At 42.0% G+C, this 24642-nt stretch overlaps 1 protein-coding gene across 1 annotated transcript in view; it reads left to right on the top strand.

Moving 5' to 3' along the window:
* Positions 1–9310: 9310 nt before the first annotated feature.
* nkd1 (NKD inhibitor of WNT signaling pathway 1) overlaps positions 9311–24642 on the top strand; it is a 29375-nt gene continuing 14043 nt past the window's right edge. The window contains exons 1-3 of the mRNA XM_035652508.1: positions 9311–9517; positions 9625–9657; positions 9871–10010. Of these exons, the coding sequence (XP_035508401.1) occupies positions 9493–9517; positions 9625–9657; positions 9871–10010 (198 nt within the window). The 5' untranslated portion in view covers positions 9311–9492. The remainder of the gene's footprint in view (positions 9518–9624; positions 9658–9870; positions 10011–24642) is intronic.

The following is a 24642-nucleotide window of genomic DNA, read 5'->3' as shown; positions in this document are numbered from 1 at the left end:
TGGTGAAAAGTGAATGGTGATCAGAAGAAATCATGGATAAGGATAAGACCACAAGTCAACAGCCACAAACTTACTCCACCCAAGTCAAACTGCAAAATGCTGTGACATTTTGAAAGCAGCTCGTTAAAGAAAACGAAAGAAATGAATGCAAACATCATGTTTTTGGACTGTGATCTTAGTTCAGAATTATGAACTAGTTCATCTGAATCTGTGTGAACTAAGATTTGAGCTAGCTCTTGTTAAGTGTGAACTTGCACAAAACTGCATAATTATGAGCCTTTTGTCGTGCTGACGCTGGCATTTAGTTCAAAGCTCTGCTGTGCCGCTACACTGACTTACCTAATTAAACGTTTGTTTTAGCTAACCTGTTGTTTCCAATGTACAATCTTGCATTATGTAGTGAGGTACACACGTTCAATGAAGCTGTCCAGTGCAATCCATAAAGTGGATTTAATAACAATAAAATAAAATCGATTTTTGATGATGAAGATGCTTGCTATTGCTATTCCATTCCTTTCCCTCAGCACATAAATGATCGAAGCCATGAAAGTTGTTTTGAAAGAAAGAATCCTGCTTTGAGATGAAAACATGAAATCTAACTTTGTTCTGTCATTACAGTCGGACCATATTCAAGTGTTGAGGCTGGCACTAATTTGGCCTGTGCCAAAAATAGTGCTATAAAAGAAATCAATATGTTTTATTATTTATTTGTTCGTTGTACAGTCGTTCAAACATTTTATGGAGGTAAAAACCAGCCAGTAATGAATTAGTGTTGCTTTTATTGCTTTTCTTCTGAAATGTCCTCACTGCTTTCTTGCCAAGCAGCTACAGGCAGAAGTCTGTGGGGGTGGCTTTGAGCCAACTCAGAAATGTTTTATTGTTGTGGAAAAATTATTTTAAGTACTTGCTTTACAATGCTGCTTGAGGCATGCCTGCTTCTGCTGACAGCACTCTGTAGCTTTTGTCTGGTTAAATGATATGCTTTACAAGATTTTTTTAAGTAAACACATAAAAAGAACAATGTCAAAACAATGTGTTGTGAAATGCTCTTTGGCATAGGTCTGTAGAAAGAGCTCCACATGAAGTATTTTTCTGTTGAGCAAGTGACTGCCTATGCTTTTAAATGTTTCTGATCAACTCTCAGTGTAATGCTGTGTTCTCTTTGGACAGTACAGTATGCTTTTTTATGTTCATTCCTGCAGGAATAACACTATATGAAATTCTTACAGTCACTTCTTGTAACTGCACTTTCTTTTACCTTCAAGAGATGCACCTCTTAATTAGTGAAATATACAAGAATATATATTGTTGAGCAAAAAAATGCCTGGCCGCCCCAGTTTGTTGTCAAATGTTGTAATATTTAATACATTAATTTAGATTAATGTAAAAATTTGTTAAAATATAATTTAATTTCATCTGTTATATTAGACTGATTTACACTTCTAAATGCTAACAGAAAAATAGTACTTTAGCTATTGAGGCTAATGCTAAATAACGTGGAGAATGGCTGAACACTAGGCTAACCAAAGCATTTAACACTGATGCATCAAAACAAACCCATTATTGACAAAAGCATCCATGAAACATTATTGTAGTCACACGATGTGTGAAAGAATGTGTCCCCTCTCTGTTGGTGTAGCTTGTGGGTTTAGCTGGGCGTTGTTTCACTTCGATGTGTGTGCAGTTCTAAGCATTGTGGCATACTTTGGTGGAAGTTGACGACAAGATTGTTCACTTCAGACTCTGTGTTTTGATGTAGTCTGGACCCAAGATATTTACAGACTTGTCGGATTATGAATGCAACGAGTCTTCCCTTGTCACTCAAGTAATTCAATGTGCATCTGCGGGCACTCTCATTTTTGTTGTTGCTCCTTCTACTGCTACAGCTGCTAGCATAGACTACAGAGTCAGCAACACTGGTAATTTGTTATCCAGGCTGAATTAACCACTGGTTTAATGCTGCTCGTTTCTTCTGGGAAGGGTTATATGACAGGGCCATGACGAATCACGTAATAAAACGCTGTGACTGATAAGACCCAATCAGTGATCGTTTCCAAAAGTCTTAGTTTCTGCCTGTGTAGACCACAATCCAACCCAGGAGATTTTAAAACTGAAACAGGGGCCAGCAGCATTTCCAAATGTCTCCGTAGAGGTATGGATTTTTATTTTTCATTCTCCCCCCAAAAAAAGAGAAATTGTCCTGCTTGTTTTCCTGTGGATCTGTAGGTGAAAGGTCACAGGTTTGTGGACAGGAAGAATTTCTGCAACAAGAGCCCAGAGGCTCACTGCGCCTGCACTGGAGCCACAGCCATGTTATTCCGAAACAAGCATCCTCGCTGCGGAAAGTGCTGCTAAATATTTGGGTATTAGCCTGCCATTGTTTTCCTGTGTGGACCTCAGCCCTGCGTCTCAAGCCGAATGCCCTGAAGATGATATAACACTCAACACTGCAATTTGATCGGGGCCTCTGTGATTGAACCCAAGCAGAGAGTGCAATTTCAAAGCCTCCTGAAACTATTCAAAACACCAGTGGCCTGTTAACGGCCCAGGATAATGAATTCCCTGGCAGTGCGGGCCTCTATGTGTGGGAGACTCAGAGCTTAGCTAAATAAACCTTGTCTGGCTGAGTGGCCTCACTGGTGCCCGGCCCTATGGGGACTAGAGCAGCCTGGTTTCTCACAGGTCACTTGGCAGGCTCAGTGTTAATGACAGCCTCATTTACCCTAAACTCACCGTTCCATCCACTAGCAACATCCCACAAGTCACACCTCTACTCTGTCACAAAGGATAGGCTACTGTTGGAAAGGCCATTGTTTGTGGCTCAGCTTGAAATGACAAGCTGCGTCTGCAGAGGGTTCATAGGAGTTGTGCTGGTTGAAGCTGATAGCAGAGATCACTAGTCTTCCCTGTGGTGGGAGTGACAGGCTCTGTTTTTTTCCCTCTCTCTTCATTAACTATTCACATTTGCACCTTATGTGCAGATCACCATCGCCACTCGACATGGGTCCAAGCAGTTCAAAGGCGGCGTTGCTTGGAAGTGTGCACGCCACCCCAGGAGTCGCCGGGCCTTGGACACCTGCAGAGTGGTGGGTGCTGAGAGCTTGGGCGTGTTTGGATCAGGGACTGAATTTTCCTCTGAAGATGAGGAAAAGGTTTATGGCACGCTCCCATGAGAGTGTCTCCTGCTCTTTGAAGCTCCTGTCTTGGTGGCTGCTCTTATCTTGGGAAAGGATTATTTTATCTCCTCCTGTTCCTTTCTTTCTCATCTTCTTCTTCTTCGTCTCTCTCTTGCTTTCCATCAACTCCGTTTTTTTGCGCATCTCTTAGGAGATCTTCTCCTTGCCTTTGCTCTTTCACTCCACTCATTTCCTATTTCCCCCTTTCAGAGTACACCCATTCCTCTTTTCACCACCACCCCCACTCTCCTCCCTCTGCTTCCTCTGCTGCACCCCACTCTCCTTTTCTTTTTCTCTATCTCCTCTATTCTACCCTTCCAACACATGACAGACTGTGTAATTAATGAGCATCATAAACCTCTCTTTCTATTAGCTACCCATTAGTAAACCTGGCAAGCCTGTCATTTTGGACAAAAACACACAGCTCCTTCATTTGATCCTCACATCAAAGGGGGAACCCCACTGTTTTCGGCTGAATACACTAATTGTGTCCTCGTTCTGGATGGGGCTACACCCCCACCGCTTCAAAAAAGCAGCCAGTGCCGAATGCAGATAGTAAAGAGAAGTATAGAAGCAGAAAGTATTGATTATAAAGGCCTAAATTTGGAGAGGTTTTGACGTTGGAAGAATTACCAGTCATTCAGTGGAGCGCCTGAAAGTCTGCACAAGTGTGTGTTTATTTACCGCACATCACTTGCTCTCTTCAGTTTTACTGTAGACACATTTTGCAAAGAGGAAATGTCAGTGGGCTTAAGGCCCTTTTTACGAGTGTTTTATATGCTGCCTTTTAAGATAAAAAGGAATTTTTAAGCAGAACGGTAAGGATCCCCCTGTTTCATGCTACAAACCAATAATTCAAAGTACGTGATCAGATATCTTATTAAAATATATTTCAGGAAGTTTTATGTAGTCTCACCATCTTCACTGTAATTTTGTGCAGCTGAATGATTTTTAGTGCTGACATTACAAAACAAATTAAGAGGAAAACAAGCTTAGAGGTATTACTGTAGCTCTAACTCTGCAAAAACAGCTCTTGAGCTTTTGTTTAATAATTATGTATATGCTTAAATTGATTGAAAATGCACTATTTTACACACACGCACATACACACTCTATTGTATGTGCATTTTACAAAAGTATTTTGATAAAATGTTTGAACCACATCCTTAGTGCCTGTTACATGTGTAAATATTACTGTTTCTCTTGTACTATCATATGAAATGACTGTTAATGGTCTTGCGGGGCATCAAATGCTCTCAAAGGAATGAATATATCAAAACTGTTATTAGCAGTATATGGTGGAATCTGCTTTTGAATTTTACTCCACTTCGCTTATTTCTGTAAATGCCTAAAACATACTAGTGTGAATCCAGGTTATTTCCATTGCTTCCAGTATGCAGAATGGCAAACGCATGCCAGACTGTCTTTCCCTGCCTGCAGACCCTTCGCCTGACACATCACACGCTGGGCCACCACAATGGGCTGAGTCACCACCGCTGCAGGAATCAACACTGTACTTCAGTCACGATTGTCTTCTGCCCTTTACAACATCTATGCCCTTTTGTTCCTCAAGATAAAGGCAACAGTCACATGTTTGAGCTTTAAGCGCCCAGCAGCTGCTCTTCTCTCCCTGTATGTGCTTCACATCCCCCTCCTCACCACCAGGCAGCATTCCCTCCGGTGGGCTCTCCAGGCATCAGGCCCCTAACATTGTTACAAGGACATAAACACAAACCATTAGATCCCCCTGAATCTGGCCGTCTCAATGCCCCCCATTATGCCGGTTTCCAGGGAGAATGCCGGGTTTTATGGTGGAATGAGCTAGGGTTGGCCACCAAGGTAGGAGCTCCCCCAGGTCAATAAATACCTACATCAATCAGGCAGGTGCCTAAAGAATTTAGCTTTTGTTCTGTGAAGCTTTTCCGCCATAAAAGAAGAAACACAACAGAAATTAGGAGACAGATTTCCACTGGGTTTGACAAATGCTTCAATAAGAGCCAAATATTTATTCTCTGAATTGGTGAAAATAACTGCATCCCACAATAATGGGGATTGATTGGAGGTTTGGGGGTTCACATCCATGAGATGGAACTTTGGCTTTAAACCCCCGCCACCTCCTCTCTCGCGGGCATCAAAGTCGAAGCTTGGAAATAGGGCCCGCAAATCCATCTCTCCGTTGGCCTCTTCAAAGGACAGGAAGTGTGTCAGAGGGACAGGCCTTCTTTCCCAGCAAATTCAGGCGAGTTGCTATAATAACAAGCTCATCTGTGTGTCTGTGGCAGACTAGTTCAAAGGGGAGCCTGATTCCTCTTGGTACAACATGTGATGATAGAGTCAGGATGCGGAAACCACTGTTTAGCGGAAATGCAACTGGAGGGCTGCATTAGAGACATGTGTCCAGTGTATAGCCACATCCCTAAAGATGTGAAAATCCTTACCAGAAAATTGGGGCCAGATTACATTTTTGATCTTGACTTCCTCAGAAATCATCCCAACTCAACTCGTTATATTTGCATATGCCACCTTTGGCTATTAGCTGCTTAACTATGTGCAGGAATTTATGGAACCTCTTCTGCAGTTAGCTGGTGAATGAAACTATGAAAGCTGGATTTACAGTTGTGTGTTAAGGGGTTAATAAGTTAAGTTGCTGCTTTTCCGTAACACACATCCATCTCCACTGCAAACCTTTAGCTCATTACAATCACCATTCTCTGTCTTAATGAATGAAAGAACTTGAACATTGTGACTGAATGGGAGTTCCCTTGTGAGACCTGGATGTTTGCTACGTGTAGTTCCATAAGTACGAGTGCAGCTCATTGTTGTTCTGTATCACAAAATAAATAAACGAATGGAACAGTTATTGTGGGGAATATTATAAAGCACAATACATCCGTCTTGTGTAGCGGTGGTGCTATCAGCCAGTGAAATCTGACTCAATCTGACGTACTGTACCTCCCACTTGAGTTGCTTCAATGGTTATGTCCTACATCATAGGACCTGGCATGTACCAAATGAGGTACTACACAAAGGTACTGCTACACATTGATGGATTCTGCTTTTGTAGTCTTTTGTGAGGCGCGTGGTTGAAGCGCACTAGTAGGGCAACTAAACACTGCTTTACATTTACTGACTGGTAGATTTCCCCTAGTGGCAGAGATGGGGCCACTCTTAGGGGTTTTATGTGTGAATATTTGTGCTTTTCTTTCTACCAGAGATGAAGATCTACAGAAATGTTACGAGGTCCCACGTTGGCAAATTGTCGCTATGACTTATATGGAAGTTGAACTGCTATTTGTGTGGTATGCCAACATGGGAAATTGCTCTAACATGGTAGTTAGACTAGATATATGGAATAATATGGCTAATACGGCATATGGATGCAGATAGGGAAAACCAGATCGGTAAACCTGAACACAGTCTTGACTATAGAGGCCCATGATAATTTAGAGGTCATACCATCCAGCCATGTGGGAGCCATCTGCTAAAATGGTGCCATATTTTACCATTTAAGCAGCACTTGAACGAGTCCATTTGTTTTTACAGATGTTTAGTTTTAAGATTATGTCCTGAAATATAACAAAGTCTCCCCTAATATTTTTATCTGCCATTTTTAAACTTCAAAGGAAAAATACACAATGACACAGAAATGACAAGAGAAGAGTTTTGCTCTAAAATTAGACATCCGGCATCAAACATGGCACGTTTTTTGCAACATGATTGATAACACAACCCACTACCTTTAAAAACAAGACTACCAGCCTGGACCAACTGACAGCCCTCAGAAAACCTTTTTGTTGGAAATTTGTTGCTGGGTGTATGATTTATGATTTTGAAGATGTACTTACTTGTTATGCTGTAATATAAAACCTGTGGTGGATCTAGAACAATATTCATGGGGTGGCAAAAATAAATGATTTAATCACCAACAATTACATATATCTTTATTTGCTTGGACAATTAATTTGATCTTTGATTGATTTTTGCTTAAACTATCTTATCATTTAGTTTAAAATGTGGCCATAACAGATCATTAAGTTACATGTGTTCATTTCCATTTTTAACATGTTATTTTTTAAATCGATTTAAATTAATGTGTTAAATTTGACAACGTTTGACACCAAACTGGGGAGGCCAGGCATTTTGTAGATCTGTCCCTGCTCAACAATATACTCTCTTGTATATTTCACTAATTAAGAGGTGCATACCTTGAAGGAAAAACAAAGTGACGTTACATGAAGTGAATTTAAGAATTTAATAAAGTGTTATTCCTGCATGAATGAACATAACAAGGCACACTGTACTGTCCAAGGAGAACACAGCATTACACTGAGAGGTGATCAGAAATATTTAAAAGCATAGGCAGTCACTTGCTCAACAGAAAAAACCCATCATATTGGAGCTCTTTCTGAACAGAACTATTCCAAAGAGTATTTCATTCATTCATTTCATTTTCTAGATCCGGCCCTGTGTGAAATAGTGCATTTATATTATAAAACCTAATTCCTGTTCTACATGAACTCTTTTCATGTTTTTAATTTTGGAAGATAGATTGAATTATTTGAAATGCTGCAGCGACAAGACAAAATGCTATATTTTCCATATTTCATTTTTGTATTTAAAAAATCAATGACACACATAATGAAGCGGCAGAAGCGGTCTTCCATTTAGAATCCTAATATCAGTGTGTTCTTTTTTCTGTACAGAAATATACTGTTTTATATACATATTTTTTTTTTAATCATAGCGTGACTTTTCTCTATATTTCAGAGAAAAAGAACAATGCTAATCAGTGATCATTCCAGATTGGAAAACAATGGATACAAAATTCTTAAAATTAAACATTCTTAATCTTGATTCAGGTGTGGGGGATGCATGTGTATCTCGTCAGAATATCTGAACCTTTACCAATGATTTCTCACAAGATGATGCCCACAGTGGGGATGTATTACTGTCACATTGAGCCTGGCATGAAAGGTGGCACAGTGGCTTCTGTCTTTTATTATATAATTGAAGACTTCAAAAGAATCTTAGCCTGCTTTCATCTGCTGCCTCAGTCCAATAAGACTGTGATTTCTAAACCTTATTCTCATGTCAAAGACCCCAAACAGGCAGACTCATGCTGACCACAGAACACAATATGATATGATTTTGGCTGCAGGAAGCCTATCTGAATGGATTATTGCTGGTATGGTTTATTACTGAAATGAACAGCTTTATAGGTCAAGAGGGGATATAAACAGTAATTTAATACCGGCATGCTCTATCGAGGGTGTTAATTCATTATAAAGTATGGAAAAGATCTTGTAGCTAATGCTTTGGGATGTTGGCTGTAGGTAATTTAATTATTCATAGAGGAATCATCAGTCCTGCTCCACTGAGACAAACTCTTAACATCTTCCTTTGCAAATCTTATTTGCGCTCAAACTAGATGTTACAAACTACATGTGGACTCATGTAAACTAAGGCGGTTGGTCCCAATTAATCTGCTACTGTCCTGGGATCCCTGCAGGAACCCGTGGAAGTCCCCAAGTTTTAGGAACCGCTGACACTGTCAGTAAATGTAAATGCATTTGCTTGCAGAGTGAAATGTAGGTTTTCTTGACGCCTCTTCTGCGCTTTGAAGAGAGACAGGAGGGAAGAAAGCTGAGCGAGCTGCGTCAATTCTGCCAGAGACAGAGCCACATAACGCCGGAAGTGACGACATTCATTTTCAAAATAAAAACACGCACGCAAATATGAAATTGACACAAAATGGGCTTCTCTATGACTGCTTCGGACCGCTTGGTTAGGTTGTTACAGTCAATGGTTTAACTACAGCTACTAGCTAAGGTTTGCAGGAAGTTTTGCAATTTTAAAATGTGCAGGCTTTAAGAATAGTCTGTGAACCTTTTGTTCTGGTCTCATGAATGAGGCTGTGCACTTATATGGCCATCATAGCGCAAGTATTAATATGAAAATGTGTTTACTTTCTTTTTAGAAACCTAACAGTGGTGTGCCGTATGTGCTTTGAATTTTCGTTTCGCTAATCATTATTTTGTGAAGCCGACGCGTCTCATCAATTAAGCCTTTTATTCTGAAAGCGTGGGCAGGAAGTCGTATATCGTCGTGTGTGTATGTGTATGTGTGTGCGTGTGTCGTCGGTGGCGGCGCTCAGGATCAAAGGCTCGTTTGGCTCTCCAGTCATACGGTCCTGTACTGAGCGCAGTCTGCTCTCGGTCTCTACGGACGCTCCTCTGTCTGGATATCCGAGCCTGTTCCTTTCTTTCTTTGGATTATATTCTTCTGATGGTTTTCAACTCCAACTCGATGCATAGAAATGGGTAAACTGCACTCGAAACATGGTAAGCTTTCTTATTCCTGAGAGAAATCACAGCTATAGCTCTTCTTTCTGCTGCTGCGATACTTTCGAGTAACAGTACTCATTGTCTTCTGACTTTCTTCCTTCAAGCCGCGATTTGTAAACCGAGGGAGAGCCCAGAAGGTAAGCGCGCTCATTTTTCTCCTCGTATATGATGAAAGTGTAATATGTGTCTCAGTTTGTGGACAGCAGAACAGTTTTCAGAGTGAGCTCACAGCTCTTCAGAGCAGCATTACAGCGCAGCGACTCTTTGAAGATGGACCGCTAATGGAAAACATGAGTGTAGCGCGAGAAAACAGAGTTTGTAGCTGCTAATAATGCGCTCCTTTGTTTCAGGCGACAGTTTTGTAGTCAATGCCTGTTTGGCGAGAAAGGGAATCGACGACTGGCTCGTGAAGCAGAAATACTACTGCACGAGCTCTCGCCTCGAGCAACGGGACTGTCACCACAAGAATAACTGCGGTTTGACTGCACGGGTGAGTACGACGCTGTCCACGAGGTTCACGTCTCTGTGGTGAAGGAGCGTATTAGAAACTGTCGCCTGCTTGTTGTGCGTGTTTCTCAGATTTGGGACGAGGTTTATCGACTGTGGTCTGTCTGTCCGTCTGTCGAAGACTTACTCTTCTAATGCACTCTTGAAAAACTTTCTCAAAGCTTTGTTGGTGGGCAAACGTAACAATGCAGGTGAGGGTGTGTTATTCACGTTGGCTGCACACTGTGAGTTAAATGTTGCTGAATGATCTGCTTGTAAGGTGAAAATGTACACAACTGGGACTCTTAAAGTGAACCACAAAACACCCCTGTTTTGTGTCTGCTACAATCTCTGCTTTGGGTGACAAAACGAAAGGATGGATCTTAACACTTCTTTGCGAGACCTGTCATCTGCTCATGTAGGTAACAAATGTTTGTATCATCCTATCCACTGATCTGAGTAGTTTCTTCTAGAGCAACAATAGATCAAGCCTGAGTTGAAAGCATTGCAGTGTGACAGTCTGGTGACAAGTGTGGATTGTAACGGCTGGGGAGAAATGTTGGAGGTCATGCTTGTTTTTGTATTTTGGCATTGCCGTAAACACTGTGCTGTTGTTGTCAAGTGAGGAAATCCTTAAGGAGCCTTAAGCCTCTTTGGTTAGCGATGCCTCACTCAAAGGCAGCATGTTTGAGGAATTGGAGCCCATCAAGACAAAAGGAAAATCAGTTCCTCCACCCACGATCCAGACGCTTTGAGCAGAAATGCATCTATCTATTAAATGCAGCTCAGAATCCAGGATCACTTGCATTTGAACACAATAGAGCACAGACTGTAATATTCGGTGGTGGTGTTGTGTGTAGCACCATTTTCCTTTTTAAAATACTGCTTTTAGATGCTCACTCTTTTGAAGAACTGTAATCATCATGCTATTATTTGCTTTTTATGGCGATACAACTTTATTCTCTGCTGGTGGTTCTGGTGTAAAGGTCATGTTATACTATGCATTATCGTGCAAGCAAGACGCAACCACACACGCAGGTTTGGATTCTTAAAAAAAATGAGCTGCTAGTACGAGGATTTATCGGCATGCTGGTGAAGGCAAACATCAGACTTGAGGAAGTCTTAGGCAACTGAAATATCTACTGATTCCTGTCTAAGTCAGGTCTAAAGTCCACCATTGTTTTCTCTTTCGCAGCAAGCTGTTTTTCATAGCTTTGCTTTGCCTGAAGGGCAGCCGTGGTGTTGCATGGTGGGTTTTGTGATGAGAGGGGTAGTGGTCCTTTTATGAATGTCCTGGTCTGGGGTTGGGACTGGCTTTACATGTTGCACCCACATGGTGTCAAAGTTGCTAATCCTGACATGGGCCCAAAGCTGCAGTAAACCTTTTCATATAGTAACAAGATCCCACTCACTGCAAGCTGTGTGTCTCCGGGTCATTTTTTGGGGATTGGCTCTATGAGAAACACCTGAAACTATAGTTGCTTTTCCACAGCAGGAACTTTCTTCAGGGACCGGGTTTTAAATCAAGATCTGCATTTTATTCCTTGAAAAGGAATTTTGGAACTTCTCCGGGTACTTTTAGGTGGAAGCGTGGCTTATGTTTTTTAAAACTTATTTTTATGAGTGGGGTTCATACGGTTTGAGCAATTTAAGCTTTAAAACTACATTATTACTGTGCAATTACCGTAAGTTATTATCATAAAAAGAAATATTCATTTCTTCTTTCTTAGAAATATTCATGCGTTTGTGGTGTGTGAAGTTTTGGCCCAGGATGGAACAGGAGCCCCCGCTGAAAGGGTTGGATGTTTTTGAGAAATGTTGGAGTTAGTGGAGCTCAGCGTGTATAAATAATTTAAGTCTGGGTGCCTAATGACTTTTATAGCCCAGAGGGAAAATGAATAAAGGAAAAAAGGTGTTTTCACCATCAATATTTATTTGGTTGCTTTTCCCTTTTTTGTTTTGTGATCATAAAGTGAATCTTTTCATGTTTAATTCAAAAGTTTAAACCATTTGTTTTCTTTCTACACATATAGGAAGTTATAGTTTGTGTGATGGTAGAAATTAAATCCTAGTTTTCACACATAGAGCTTTTGACAGTGCGACAATAGGAGTGTGCATCTCTCCCATCTAAGGCGATCCGATACGTATCTAGATCCATGTGTTTTTCATATCCATGCTTTGCGTGTTCTTGCTCGTGTTTGCTGCATTAGCATCCACAGACTTCTCGTTGGCCGCGTAGGTGTCACCATGCCGTCTCACCAGGTGAGTGTTCCGATTTGTTTACCGCTGTACGTAATTGCTGTTCGACAAATCTTACAAATGGTTAGACGTTTGTTCTTGTAGAATCCAAATGTCTTCCAAACTTAAGACTTTAGATTTGATGGTGCACTGAAAATTGTGTCGGCGTTGTTGGACACGTTTATGTACTGACCTTCCAAACGTTTCTTTCTGCGCTCTTGTCGCAATACCCTGATGTTGATCTTTTACCTTCCATGAGCGTGGAGGCGCAGTTAGTAGCCAAGCTTCAGTCCACCGATTCATAACTTTAGACTCTCGACCGGTTCATGGTACATTTAGATCGATCCAGGAGTCCCCTTACAGATGTAGTTGCGTCTATAACGTTAAAATCGATTTCTACATTGGCCATTTTTTCCTCTCATCTCACAGTGGCACCACTACTGTAGGGTTGCATTGAGTTGCGCAAGCTGCCTAAATAGTTGGTTTTCAAACCTGTTCTGTAGTTGGATGGTTATCTTGCCATGTGTGAAAGTCTTTTAATTAAAAGACATACTCTAAAAAGTCTAAGTGATCAAACTATAGCCCTCTGAAGAAAACGTTTCTCGCATCACATGCTTTAACCGTATTAGACGTCTTAACACTATGTGAGGAGAAATTTAAAAGCTCGACCCCGCTGTGCTTTCAGATCAAAACAGAAGCTAACCTCTTAGGTGAGAGAATGTGAATGAAACTCTCTTAGCTTTAAAAGCTGTCTATATTGTATAGAATACCTGGTGAGACAGTTATTTATAGCTGCTGTTCTTTGAGCCCCCCTCCCAGCTGAACCAGGGTCCAAGAGAATGTGGGTCGGGTGTCAACAGTGGGGAGTCTACGCTTGGAATTCTTTTGATCTGATCTTTTCCAAACCATATTCCCTGTAGGAACAATGCCGGTTTCATACAAGTCATTGTTTTGAAGAGCCGCCCACATTAGCAGTTTGCCTTCATTAACGGCTTTACATTGAAATTGTGGTTGAGTGCACACAGATAGACTGAGATATAGAGATGCACTTGAAGGCTTAATGATGTTTCCATGCAGACTCTTACACCCATTCATGAGCCGTGGAGTCAGACGCTGTGTTTGTTTGGCAGTGAGTGAGTGGTGTGGGCAGGTGGATCTGTGGGTCTCAACACGAGGTCCAGGCCATGTGAGCCTCGACACACTTTCTCCCCTGCGTCCAGCGTGGTGTCTGCACCTACCCGTAAATTTGATACCTGTAGAATTATGTTGCTGACATAGACATTGATAGGGCGGAAGGTTTTAAAAAGTTATGACTTGGAAGTTCAAATTTCTGTCGGTTAGTTTATTAGGTTGCGTCTCTTGCCATCAGATGAAAGAAAAAGCCCATTATGTTTGCACCATGTCAAAAGTAGCTTCATAAAATAATCTATTTTAATGGTTTTTCCTCACAAAGTTACCCCTTTCTATTCTTAAACGCCCACACCCCCTCTTCTGGTTCTCCCCTCCTAGCCCCCATCTGTTTCTTCAATTTACCCTGTGGCCCTGTGTTGGTTGTGGCTGATGAAATGAGGCTGCATTTGAAGTGGGCCATGCAGGGAGGTGTTTCTAGTGACACTGATGGCTCCTCCTCCTCCTCCTCCTCCTCCTCCTCCGCCGCGAAGCCCTACCCTCTGTGTAGCAAAAGCCACCTTCAGCCTTCCCAAGCCGCTGCTCTCAAAATTCCAAAGCGTATATATTTTTGTTCACTTGTATGAAACTGTAGACAAAAATCAAAGGTACATCTGATGACAGAATGCAACTCAAAAGTAAATCACAGTGAAACTTCTGCCCCCAACCCCCTTGTCTCACAGCCAGCCCTTTGATTTTTTATTTTTTTTTGCAAGTAGAAAGGTTTTTTTTTTTTGGAAGTAGGCCTAAAGCTTTTAAACGCATTCCCTCAGCCTCCGAGTCTGATAAAAGACATGGCAGGTTTTGCGCCCCCTTCGTCTCTTTCGCTTCTGCTGTTGTGCTTTTTCTCTCCTTGTCGTTTTCACAAAGCGAGGGCCCTTGTCTAAAAGCTGAAAGCACCTTTCAAATGCAGACTCCTCTTCCTCTTTCTCTCCTTCTTTCTGTCCTCTCCCTGTGCGCTTTCTTTTCCCACCGGCTGGCCTCTTGTGCGTGCTGTGTGACGTATGCCCCTCTCCCACCGGGCTCTACCCCCTCTGTGCTCCCAAGGGACCGAGGGCCTGTTGTTGCTCTTTGAAGAGGCTGGGAGAAAAGTTTGGAGCCACACTCTAAAGAGAAGAAAAGCCTTAGCCTTTGGGGAGGAGGGGTAGCACCTGGCCATAGAGGGGCTCTGTGACTTTTTAAAATTTTTTCCCATGAGAAGATGGGGTGGAAGTCTTGGGCTGACGTCAACGTAGCTGGGGGACTGGGAGGTTGGAGGACATGCAGGTGGCTTTAATGTCACATCCGGCATCGTATGTCACATAGATTACTAAAAGCTGGAGGAGTTTCTTCTGTGTGACAAAGCAGAGCGGATAACTCTCGGTCGCCGTGAATGGTGCCTTCTGGAGAGGGTTTCTGTGAAAGAATGATAGTGGTTCAGAGTAAGGTAAAGCTCTAGTGGCATGTAGACATTTGATCAGGTTTATCCACTTTTCTCTTTTTTTTTTTTTTTGCTCTCAAACGTCTGCTTGCTCTATACATTTCACGATGGCCATTAGACATCAAATAGCATTATTAAGAAACGCAGTGTCAGATTTATTTAATGTCGAGGTCTCTTAATTAAAAGTATCATAACATTAAAGTTTGTAAAAGCAGTGATCAACTGTCACTTGCAGATGTCCTTAGGATTAAAACCATATATTCGGCATCTTAATAGTATGAGTGAAATGGTGCTCATGTACGTGCGTATCTATTCATGCGTGTGCATGTGAGTGTGCAGTATGTCTGGAGTCAGCTGTACGGATGCACTCCAGAGATCAAAGGCTTCTGGGGGAATGTGCTCTAAATCTCAGGGGATTAGCAGCTGAGATTGTGCTTTGTTTCCCCAAATATATGCTCAGTTTGAAGCGATGGATAGCTGTTGATCAAAGTGTCTCTCACCACCCTTTCACAGTTACATTTAGGCTGCAGGGTTTTGTTCCACGCTTGAGGGTGGCGTTTATTTCACAATGCTAAGAAATAGTTTGATTTTTAGGATGATTTGGATATTTGGTTTTACTTTGTTTTGAAACTGGACTTGGATGAGCTTAAAACTGATAAGCATGCGCCTAGTAAATTATATAAATAGTGTGATATATCTATAACCCCTATAACCCAACCTTTGTGTGTGTTCGTGTGTGTGTGTGTGTGCGTCTTAGACATGTTAATGCATCGGGAAGCTGTTCCTTTCCACTTTTGACTTGAAATATTAAGTCGGAAGGAAAAGCAAATAATTGCTGTAGTCCCATGCAGTCAGTTTGGTAGATGAAGAAGACTTTTACAAGCATGTACATTTTATATAATTCCTTTAATAGATTAATGTTGATTTTAATGGAAGAGGCAGTACTTCTAGAATACATTTTCCTCTATTACAGCATTAAATATGAGACACCACGTGTTTGTTACCATGCTGTTTTTACTACAGAAAACTACACTGAAGACGTGCTCTTTCATTACACATGCATTAAAACTGAAAAATAAACCAATAGCTTGGGCTGCATTTTATTTTGGTTTTATACAACTATCATTGTGCAAAAATAAGCCTATTCCACTGGCATTTTGACTTGTAGCACAGGTGTATATAGCAACATCAATGATGGCTCAGTTCCATTAAGTGTCCCAGTGAGCCAGCATGCAAAATACTAGTAAAGCAATGGTCACAAGTTTTTCAAATGGAAGATGACTCAATTGTATGATTCAGTCTGTACTTCAGACTCTATTTCTACTCAGACTTTTAAAAGTAATCAACTGTGTGTGTACCAAAAAGTCTACATAAATGAATGTAAGAAATGTATGTTGCAGGTTAGGAATTGCCATGTGTGTGTGTGTGGGTCTGGGGAAACACTAGGTGACTTGGGATCCTGTGGCGGTGCTGAGCTCCTCTGGGCTTTCTGTGGGAGCTCAGTGCCCATTTTAATCACCCACTTAAAAGGCTCTGCTGAAGTGGGTGTTTAAGTGTTTAAACCCTGAATAATTCTCTCTTGTTTGTTTATCAGGTTCCCCTGCGGGTTGTGCTCTGGCCCGTGCAGTAAGTGCTGAATAATTTGACGGAGCACTCAAAGTGGCTCTCAAATAGGACGAGATCAGCATCTGCATAAAACTGCTATCAAGCTCTCATGAGAGTGCGTACATGCAGAGGATTGTGCATACACACTTACATGCCATGAAGCACACAAACACTCGCAGATATACATACAAACATTAGCCATTTGTTTACTCTAATATGTGAATCCATTTATCACTGACGTAGAGCCCCAGCGTGATTCCCTTCCACTTGTTATTTTTACGAACCTGTCACAGGGAAACACCAGTGATGGACTCCACAGCTTCCAAGAGCCCTGCTGTTGTATTTATCCTCCTTGTGTTCGTGAGCTTTTGTGACCAGGGCTGTAAGGCCACCTGAGGTAGAGGGAACGGAGGAAGTGGATTTAGGTAAACAGAGTTGGGAGAGCATTGTGCCTCCCAGAGACAGAGGTTCCAGGGCTCTTCAGCTCTTCCTGTGGCGCCAGGGCTGGAGGAGGTCTGGATTGTCTGTTAGGGGATGTTTTTGGTGGAATGAAAACTAAACAGAGTAGCGGCCTTGCTGAAAGGAAAGCTTTCCTCCCCTGGTGTGTTTATGCTCCACAGGTGCCACAACCTAAAGGGGACCTCACCCTGTAGACTCTCCATGAAGCAGGCCAACCCTGTGCTTCCCAACGGGCCATTTGCCCTGTCCGTCAAACCCACCACTCCCCCACTTCTTGCTCAAATTTGAAAAAACAGCATCGTTGGACAAAGGGTTTTGTATTTCTTTAGGGGACTGCTTCGACATACGCTTGTATTTGAAATGTGTTCCTGTGTTTTAGCATACAATCTGTACACTCCATATAGTCAACTTTACATTTCATAAGCTTTTGTCTTATTCAGAGGCTCACACAAGGTGTTAAATTTGAGCCCTCCCTCTCTCTCTACTTTTGTGGATTTAACTTTACACCTTAGTGTAGTCATAAAGTGTTACATGTCGGTGCTGTTTCCTGTATGTTGATGATGTGGTTATTTTTGCATATGTTTAAAATGCATACAATGGAGCTCTGAAACCAATAAAAGTGACATGGCCTTTAACTGAATTTAATTTATTCATGCATTTGTTTTTTGTATTTTTTCTGTATCTGTGTGTATGAGCATCGGTAGTAGAATTTGGAGGCAGTGTGCAGCGGAGTAACCTACTCAGCTGCAAGTTCATTATGGTGAGGAGTGACACAAGCCACTAATTCCAGTCAGCTATGAATAGAAACCTGCCCCTGGCACCAGCGTACTTGTATATAGTAGTTGAAGTGTCTATTTCTGCTGCTATGTTTACTTGCAAAGTTGAAACACTCTCTGTAATTACAGAGACTTTAGGTCCACAGTTAAAAGGTCAGATGTGAGGGATGTTTAGAGGTAGTGGCTTGTGGCTGGCAGGATGTCTGCTCCAAACATGCCGTGCGTTTATCTGTGTGTGTGTGTGTGTATGGATATACAGTATGTGTGCATAGGCAGAGAGGAAGAATGGCCACCTTGGTGTTGAGGTCAGTTCCATCTGGTCAGCATGCACACGTCAGAGGTTTTCATAACTGCCACCTACCACATGGAGCTCCGCCGTTGATTGCAGTGATGAGGTTTAGTTGCTGGCTTTGAATGAAATAAGATGGGCTGGTAGTTATAGATGTTACTGACAACTGTCATTTGGAGGAATTGTAGAGATCTGATTATAAAGATTAGCTTTTATGACATCTCCTCATTCACAGTTTGCGTCTCTCTTGCTGTGTATAGCGGCTGGATCATATCGGGCTGCAGAAGTGCTCTTACAGTGTAACCGTGACAACTTACAAAAGTGTTCAGATAGCATTAGGAAGAAAATGAAAAACCATCATCTATTGTGTGCATTCTAACTTTTAATTGAACATGTCCTGGTGAAAAGACTTTATTAAAAAACATGAGCTTGTGGGCTTGTCTAAGTCCCTAACTTACAAGTGAGCAACATGTTTTAGTTAATCTTTTGAATTTTTAAAACACAATTGAATATTGTAGAAACGTCAAGAATCAGTTGTCTCTGCAAGAATATGAACTACGATGTCTTTAAGCTGTAGCTGCTGGCACGACAAGTTACACAAGTGTTTCTTCTCATTTGGCTGTGGTTAAAGGTTGAAGTGGCTGTCACTTTCTTGCTGCCCCTGAGGTAGACTTCCTGACTAAAACCTTGTTCGTCCTGCACTTTGCAGCACTTGAGACTGGCATCTGAAGCCACCCAGACAACTGAAAGACTGTCTCCTCAAAGAGAACTCTGACTAATTACTAAGACCCTCTAGACACAGTGTAACACGCTCACTGTTAAACACGACATGCATGAAAGCAGGCACGTTGCCAACCAGTTGTCTTAAATGTATAATCCATCCTATTTTTGCAATTATGATTGACACACGTGCACACACTCTGTAAACCCATCTCATCTCATCTCAGCGGGACGGCTCTGCCCTTTTTGCCAAGGAAATTAAAGTTCCCAGAGCAAACTAGTTTCCTTCATGAAGGGTGATATATCCTATTGCTGTATTAACCACACAAGCTTTTGGAGATGAGGTGTGTCATTTTGAATAAGACTCCCTCTCTTTTCTTTCGCTCCTCTCCTTTTCTCATTCTTTGGAACTGAGCTTTACTCTTACTGAATTCAGAGGGCCATAATGTTGTGATTTGTTACTCTTGGCAGACAGAGACCACCTGTAAATCAAGGCCAAGCGACAGGCTGTCTCCATTCCCTTCCAAACCATAGCCCTCTCCTGGGAATGCAAGGTCCCAAAGTGGAGTTCATTGGATGGTGGAGAATGTGTTTTAAGGATTCACCTCTAGCTCAGATTCTCCAGTTAACTCTCTGACGTCCAAAGAAACTTGAGGATAAAAACAGAAGTGGCTTTGCTCACACTGTCTGGTCACATGTTACCTTAATTCCCAGCGTGTGACTTGCTGTTTATGAGCACAGTTACATAGAAGTTCAGCTGCAGCCAACTCGATGACAATAATTAACATGCAGTAACAGTAGTAGTATTGGTCTCACTTATTCCGAAGATAACGATAGTGTCCACAGCTAAAGGGCCTTCAAACTATTGCTAATAGCTGCCACTCGCATCAGTTTTGTGCATCAGAGGTAGTGTTGTCTTTTTCAATTTTTACAAACAAAGTTTGAGAGATAACATTTGTGATTGAGGCCCAATTTTTCTCTCATTGTAGAAAATGAAAGCACTCTCAGCAATTGGTATCTCTAAATTGCTGGAGGAATGATCATGCAGTTAGACTCTTGATCTTGACATCTTGTATCCTCTCTTTCTCTCCCTCTCTGTTGAGATATGGCTTTGATAAACAGTGTGATACATGTTAATTGCTGTGGTTATATATTTTTCAAACCCTAATAAAGGTTGTTACCTTGAGTAACAGGTAGGGTTTAGTGCCTGAGGGGCTGGCTGAGTTGTAAAAGCTTATCTTTGCAGGTGTAAAAGTTTTGTAAATGGGTCATTAAAGTGTTGGCCAACTTCACACGTAAAACACAAAAAGGGAGAGGGCGAGGGAGATTACTTCAGATCAGCATGTTTCTGAAGCGTAGAGATGAGGGCTGTAAATCTCTGCTAATATTCCACTGAGCCTTTCAGGAGGCAGCCTTTGATGTGGGTGAGGTAATGTGACCAGCAGTGTTTGCAATGTAAATCTGACGTGAAGAAATGAGTCGTGGCTGTGCAGTATCGCTCTTCAAAAGGAAAGCGTCCAATCACAACCCATGTGGGCCATGTAAAAAAAAAACAACCCCAAAACAAATAAATTCAGAGAGCAAACAACACGTACAAAAATTTACACATGAATGTACACACACACACACATGCTCACACACCACACAGACACGTGTTCTTGCAACATGTTATCCAGCAATGTCAGAGAGTTCGTTTACACAAACATTCAGTATAATTTAACTTAATATATAGCACACAAAGCAAAACTCTACTAAACCGCACCTCCTCCATATGCAGGGATTTTTCTTTCACCCAGTGTTTCTGGTCTGTCTGTGTTTGTGTGTGTGTGTGTGTGTGTGTGTGTGTGTGGAGAATCTCTGCATGACCTGTGTCGTGAACTAGAGTTAACACGGTAAGCCCTCTGGCATGTGCCGCCTCCTCAAACCCCTCCAGTCTTGGTGTTGCTGACCATGCACACTTTAATCATAGAGCAGCTTCCTTCAACCTGCCTGGTGATGGATCCCAACTCCATGGCTATAATTTCCTTCCTGGGGTGCAGGAAGAGAAGTGGGTGTGCCGTGACTGAGGGGTGTCAGGCATGGGGCCGCAGCGTCTGGAGAGAAGGTGCATGTCTTTGATGCCCCCTCTCAGACGTCAAATTACACGTTAGCCCTGCTTAGTCGGCAAGTTAAAGGACTTACTTGTGCAATTATTTATTCAGTTTGTCGGCTGCTTAGCTCTCTAGAGGTGGTGAAAAATCAAGGCAGGCAAAGTGGTTGTGACACAGAAGAGAAGGCTTTAGGGGTCATTTGGGGCCTACATATGGTTTTAAAGCTGGGTGTTGTAATCACTTGATTATATTTGCACAACTTTCCCATCTGATGAAACCCCTAAATTATGATTTTCTTTGGTTGCATAGTAACTTTGTAATAATGCTATCCAGTTGTGAAACATTTGTACCAAAAAATAAAACTCTGCTCTAAATGTACTGTAAGCTGCTTCTGATTAAACGCATCCACCAGATAGCTTACGTTTTGGTAATGGTGCATGTGAAGGGCTCAACATCAAAAGATTTACAGTCCGTGACCTCTGGAAAGGCATTGAGTTTCTTATCAAAGGCATAAAATTGCATTGTAAAACACAGCAGATATGACTTCCTCTTGGCACTGCGGCGTGCTCATGAGATCAGTTTTATGCATTTGTTCAGTTTGTTGTAAAGCTCTGACATTTCAGATGACCCAAGCATCTGTTCCGCTGGAGCAAATTCAAGAAACTACCTCAATGGATCATGAAGATGAGCCTGATAGTCTTTTTTTGTAAAACAACAAACAGAAAACAGATTTATCTTGTTTGGCTGGAGAGAAATGCAGACACATTAATTTGCCATGGCTCTCAGCCTGTAGGTGTTGTATGAAAATTGGCCCCATCTCCCCTCCCTCCATAAATGGGACCGTCTCGCGTCAGCTTTGCTATGCTATATGATTATCTGAGATCTTTATTTCATGTGTGAAAACGGATCCCCTTTGAAGCCTCACTCAGAGGCAGTGCAGCGCTTCACTACCTCACATCAACACTCTCTATCTTGGCTCCATCTCGGGACGTCATGTTTTACTGCTACGTGGGGCTTTGAATGAGGCTGTTCAATGTTGCTGGAAGGTGAGGAGCACTCTAGCGTGAAGCAAAAGACCGGACTCAGGTATAAACTGCTGTCTGATGATGACTGGTGGTCCGTTTAGTTTTTTCCTCCAGTATCACCACCGCACTTACCACACATTGCAGGATAGGCGCTGCTCCAGATTGCGAGAGTTGTGCTGCTCGGGCCTTTGAAACTGCCTCCGGTGTATCTCAGTTTACTCTTTGGGATGGTGGAGGGGGATGGGTATTTCCTCTCTTGAGATCTCCTGCGAGTAACACAACACCTATAAGCTAATTTGCAGCTCTAAAACTAATAAGAGTTTTTCTGTTGTTTCACTTCTTGGTTTTCAGCATTGGGGCTGTATGTGCACTAGAGCTTTTGAAAATTCCCATGCTGTACAGCTGTTTTCGCCATTAGTAATTCATAAACTTTAGCGAATGGCTCCTATCCAGGCTAGACAGAATCAGTCAAAATCATTTTATTTGCCAAGTGCGCTACATTTATGGGACAAAGTACAGAGACCTGATGACAAGTTAAGTGCATTTTAACATACCTGGTACTAGGACTGCAGCAAGCATCACGTGGGTTGCACTGACCTATTTATATTTGATGATACTACCTGTAGTCAGCTTTACAGTACCTATCAATATACGTCTATGTATATTGGACATGCTGTAGCGTGCTGTGATGAGGTGAGAATAATCACCTCTCACTTTCTTTAATGCTCTGTTTGTGACTGTTCTGTGAGTGTCAGCGACCTCAGCCGTCTCCAGTTTGAAAGGCCCAGGGGAAGCAGACATTTACTTGGAGAAGCGCCGCCGCTATTCCCACATTTTTCCTTGTCTCTGTCGCTCTGCCTGTCTTGCCCACTTGGCTAAATGGCCTTTCATGTGTGTTGCTCCCCTCTATACGTCTGCAACGCTGCTTTGAATGTCGCAGTCCTGAAGGTGTTTTCGTTGCGATGGGTGGGGGACAGAGCAGGAGGCACCCAGCCGCAGTCCTAATGAGATTTTTCCTGGGTTTTGATGGAGTGCCAGTAGCGCTGCCATTGCTCTAGAGGCCTGCCTCCACTGAGCCCTGGCGCACGATCAGGGGGAGCTGTCGTCGGCCGCATAAATTGTCAGCCTGTGTGGTGGGTCGTGGAGGCAGACAGCGTAGAGACCAAGAGGACTTGTGGGACTTTCCCACAATCACATACAAGTACATATTATTTGCACTTTAATGTACCCTTTTGCTTTCAAACACACACTCACAGCAGAAAAAAATTGGCCCATGTCTGCAGAGCCAGAGTAAGGATGACGCTGGAGGCAACTCTGTCTTAACTCACCAAGTCGGTTCTGTGCCAGTATGCGCTCACTGTCTCTTTCGCTTTCACTGTTTCTCTTGCTCTCTATCCAGAGGAAAACCAAAACATCACCATGCAATGTGAGCCCTGAAAGAATTGAAAATTAAATGGCAAAAAACTGTCTTCAAACTTTTTGAACTTTATTTTTATTCAGGGTAGGCTAGCTGAGCAGAGTGCTCTGTTTGGCTACATTCTGCTCTACATTAGTTCAGAATGAACTCAATCGATGATTTCATCATTTATATTCATGACGATCAAGGTTTGAAACCAAGGGATCACTTGGCTCATTTAACATTATCACAGTATTTTAAAGAAAATGTAATGATTCAAACTGCTGACAGGATGGAGATTTTAAAGTGTACGAGGTTAGCTGCCTTTTCAGGGCTGTCATATTCGACTTGCAAGCCAAAATGAAAATGGCCAGTGTCATTAGCAATGTGGCATTTTCATTTAATTTCCCTAAGAATGTGGCGTCAGACTGACAAGGCTACTGCTCTTACATTTATACTGCATATTGGTGAGTTACAACACATTTCTGTTACTGGGGTGAAATTTATTTTAGTTATCCTTTTATACCCACTCATCAGATGTTTGGGCTGCATATACTGCACTGGCAACACCTAGTTAAACTAGAAGGAAGAGGTGTTTACTTCTGTAACCTATGTTAATCCCATTTTCATTTCCCTAAACATTGTTCTATGCTCCAATTTATATATATATATATATATATGGGTGGTATGTATATGTATATGTATATACACATTTTCTCGGGGGCTTTTATTGCCTTTAATTGATAGTGACATGATAGCCGGCACCATTCTCATGGAAATAACATGATATAGTGTTTGTTCAGTACTATTCTTAAATATGCTAATTTGTCTTTGGTATATCCAAATTCATATTCTTAAAGTGTGCCATTGATGAGCTTTGCCAAATAGTTCCAATGGCCAAACCAAACAGGCCTTCAAGCCGGCGGGTAATGTAGGTGGGATGTTGTAATGGGGCAGGCACACTGTGTCCTGTGTTATAGTCCAGTAATAAATCACTTTCTGTGAAGGGGCTTGAACAACTTTAAAACACACAGGGGCCATACAATCCCTTGTCCTAAAGGCCCCAAAGAAGCTCTGAAGGAACTGGCTGCTGTTGAAAGCAGAATGCTTTATGCTCCGTCCTCCACAGAACATTTAACATCATGTCTGGAAAATTGTTTTTGCTGGTCCTAAGCGCAGTAGAAAGATGGTTGTTTATGCCCTGAAGCCACCACCTCTGACCACATCCTGCAGAGACACGGGGGAAGGGACAACTCGCTGTAGATTTTATAAAACTGTTGGGGCCCCAAGCTACAGAGACGAACAGCAACAAAACGTACAAACGCTGCAACATAGTAGCATTGATCAGCAGTGAAGTTGAATCATATAGTGTTGATTTCATATTACCAATATTGGGTCCTTACTTCCTCACATTTATTTTGAGTGGTTGAGACATTGTGGGTGGGAGGGTG

This window comes from Morone saxatilis, unplaced genomic scaffold (genome assembly GCF_004916995.1).
Source record: "Morone saxatilis isolate NCDOM2014 unplaced genomic scaffold, NCSU_SB_2.0 Contig11, whole genome shotgun sequence".
NCBI lineage: Eukaryota > Metazoa > Chordata > Actinopteri > Moronidae > Morone > Morone saxatilis.
The sequence above is the reverse complement of the archived record's forward strand: the minus strand, read 5'-3'. Positions and strand labels throughout refer to the sequence as shown.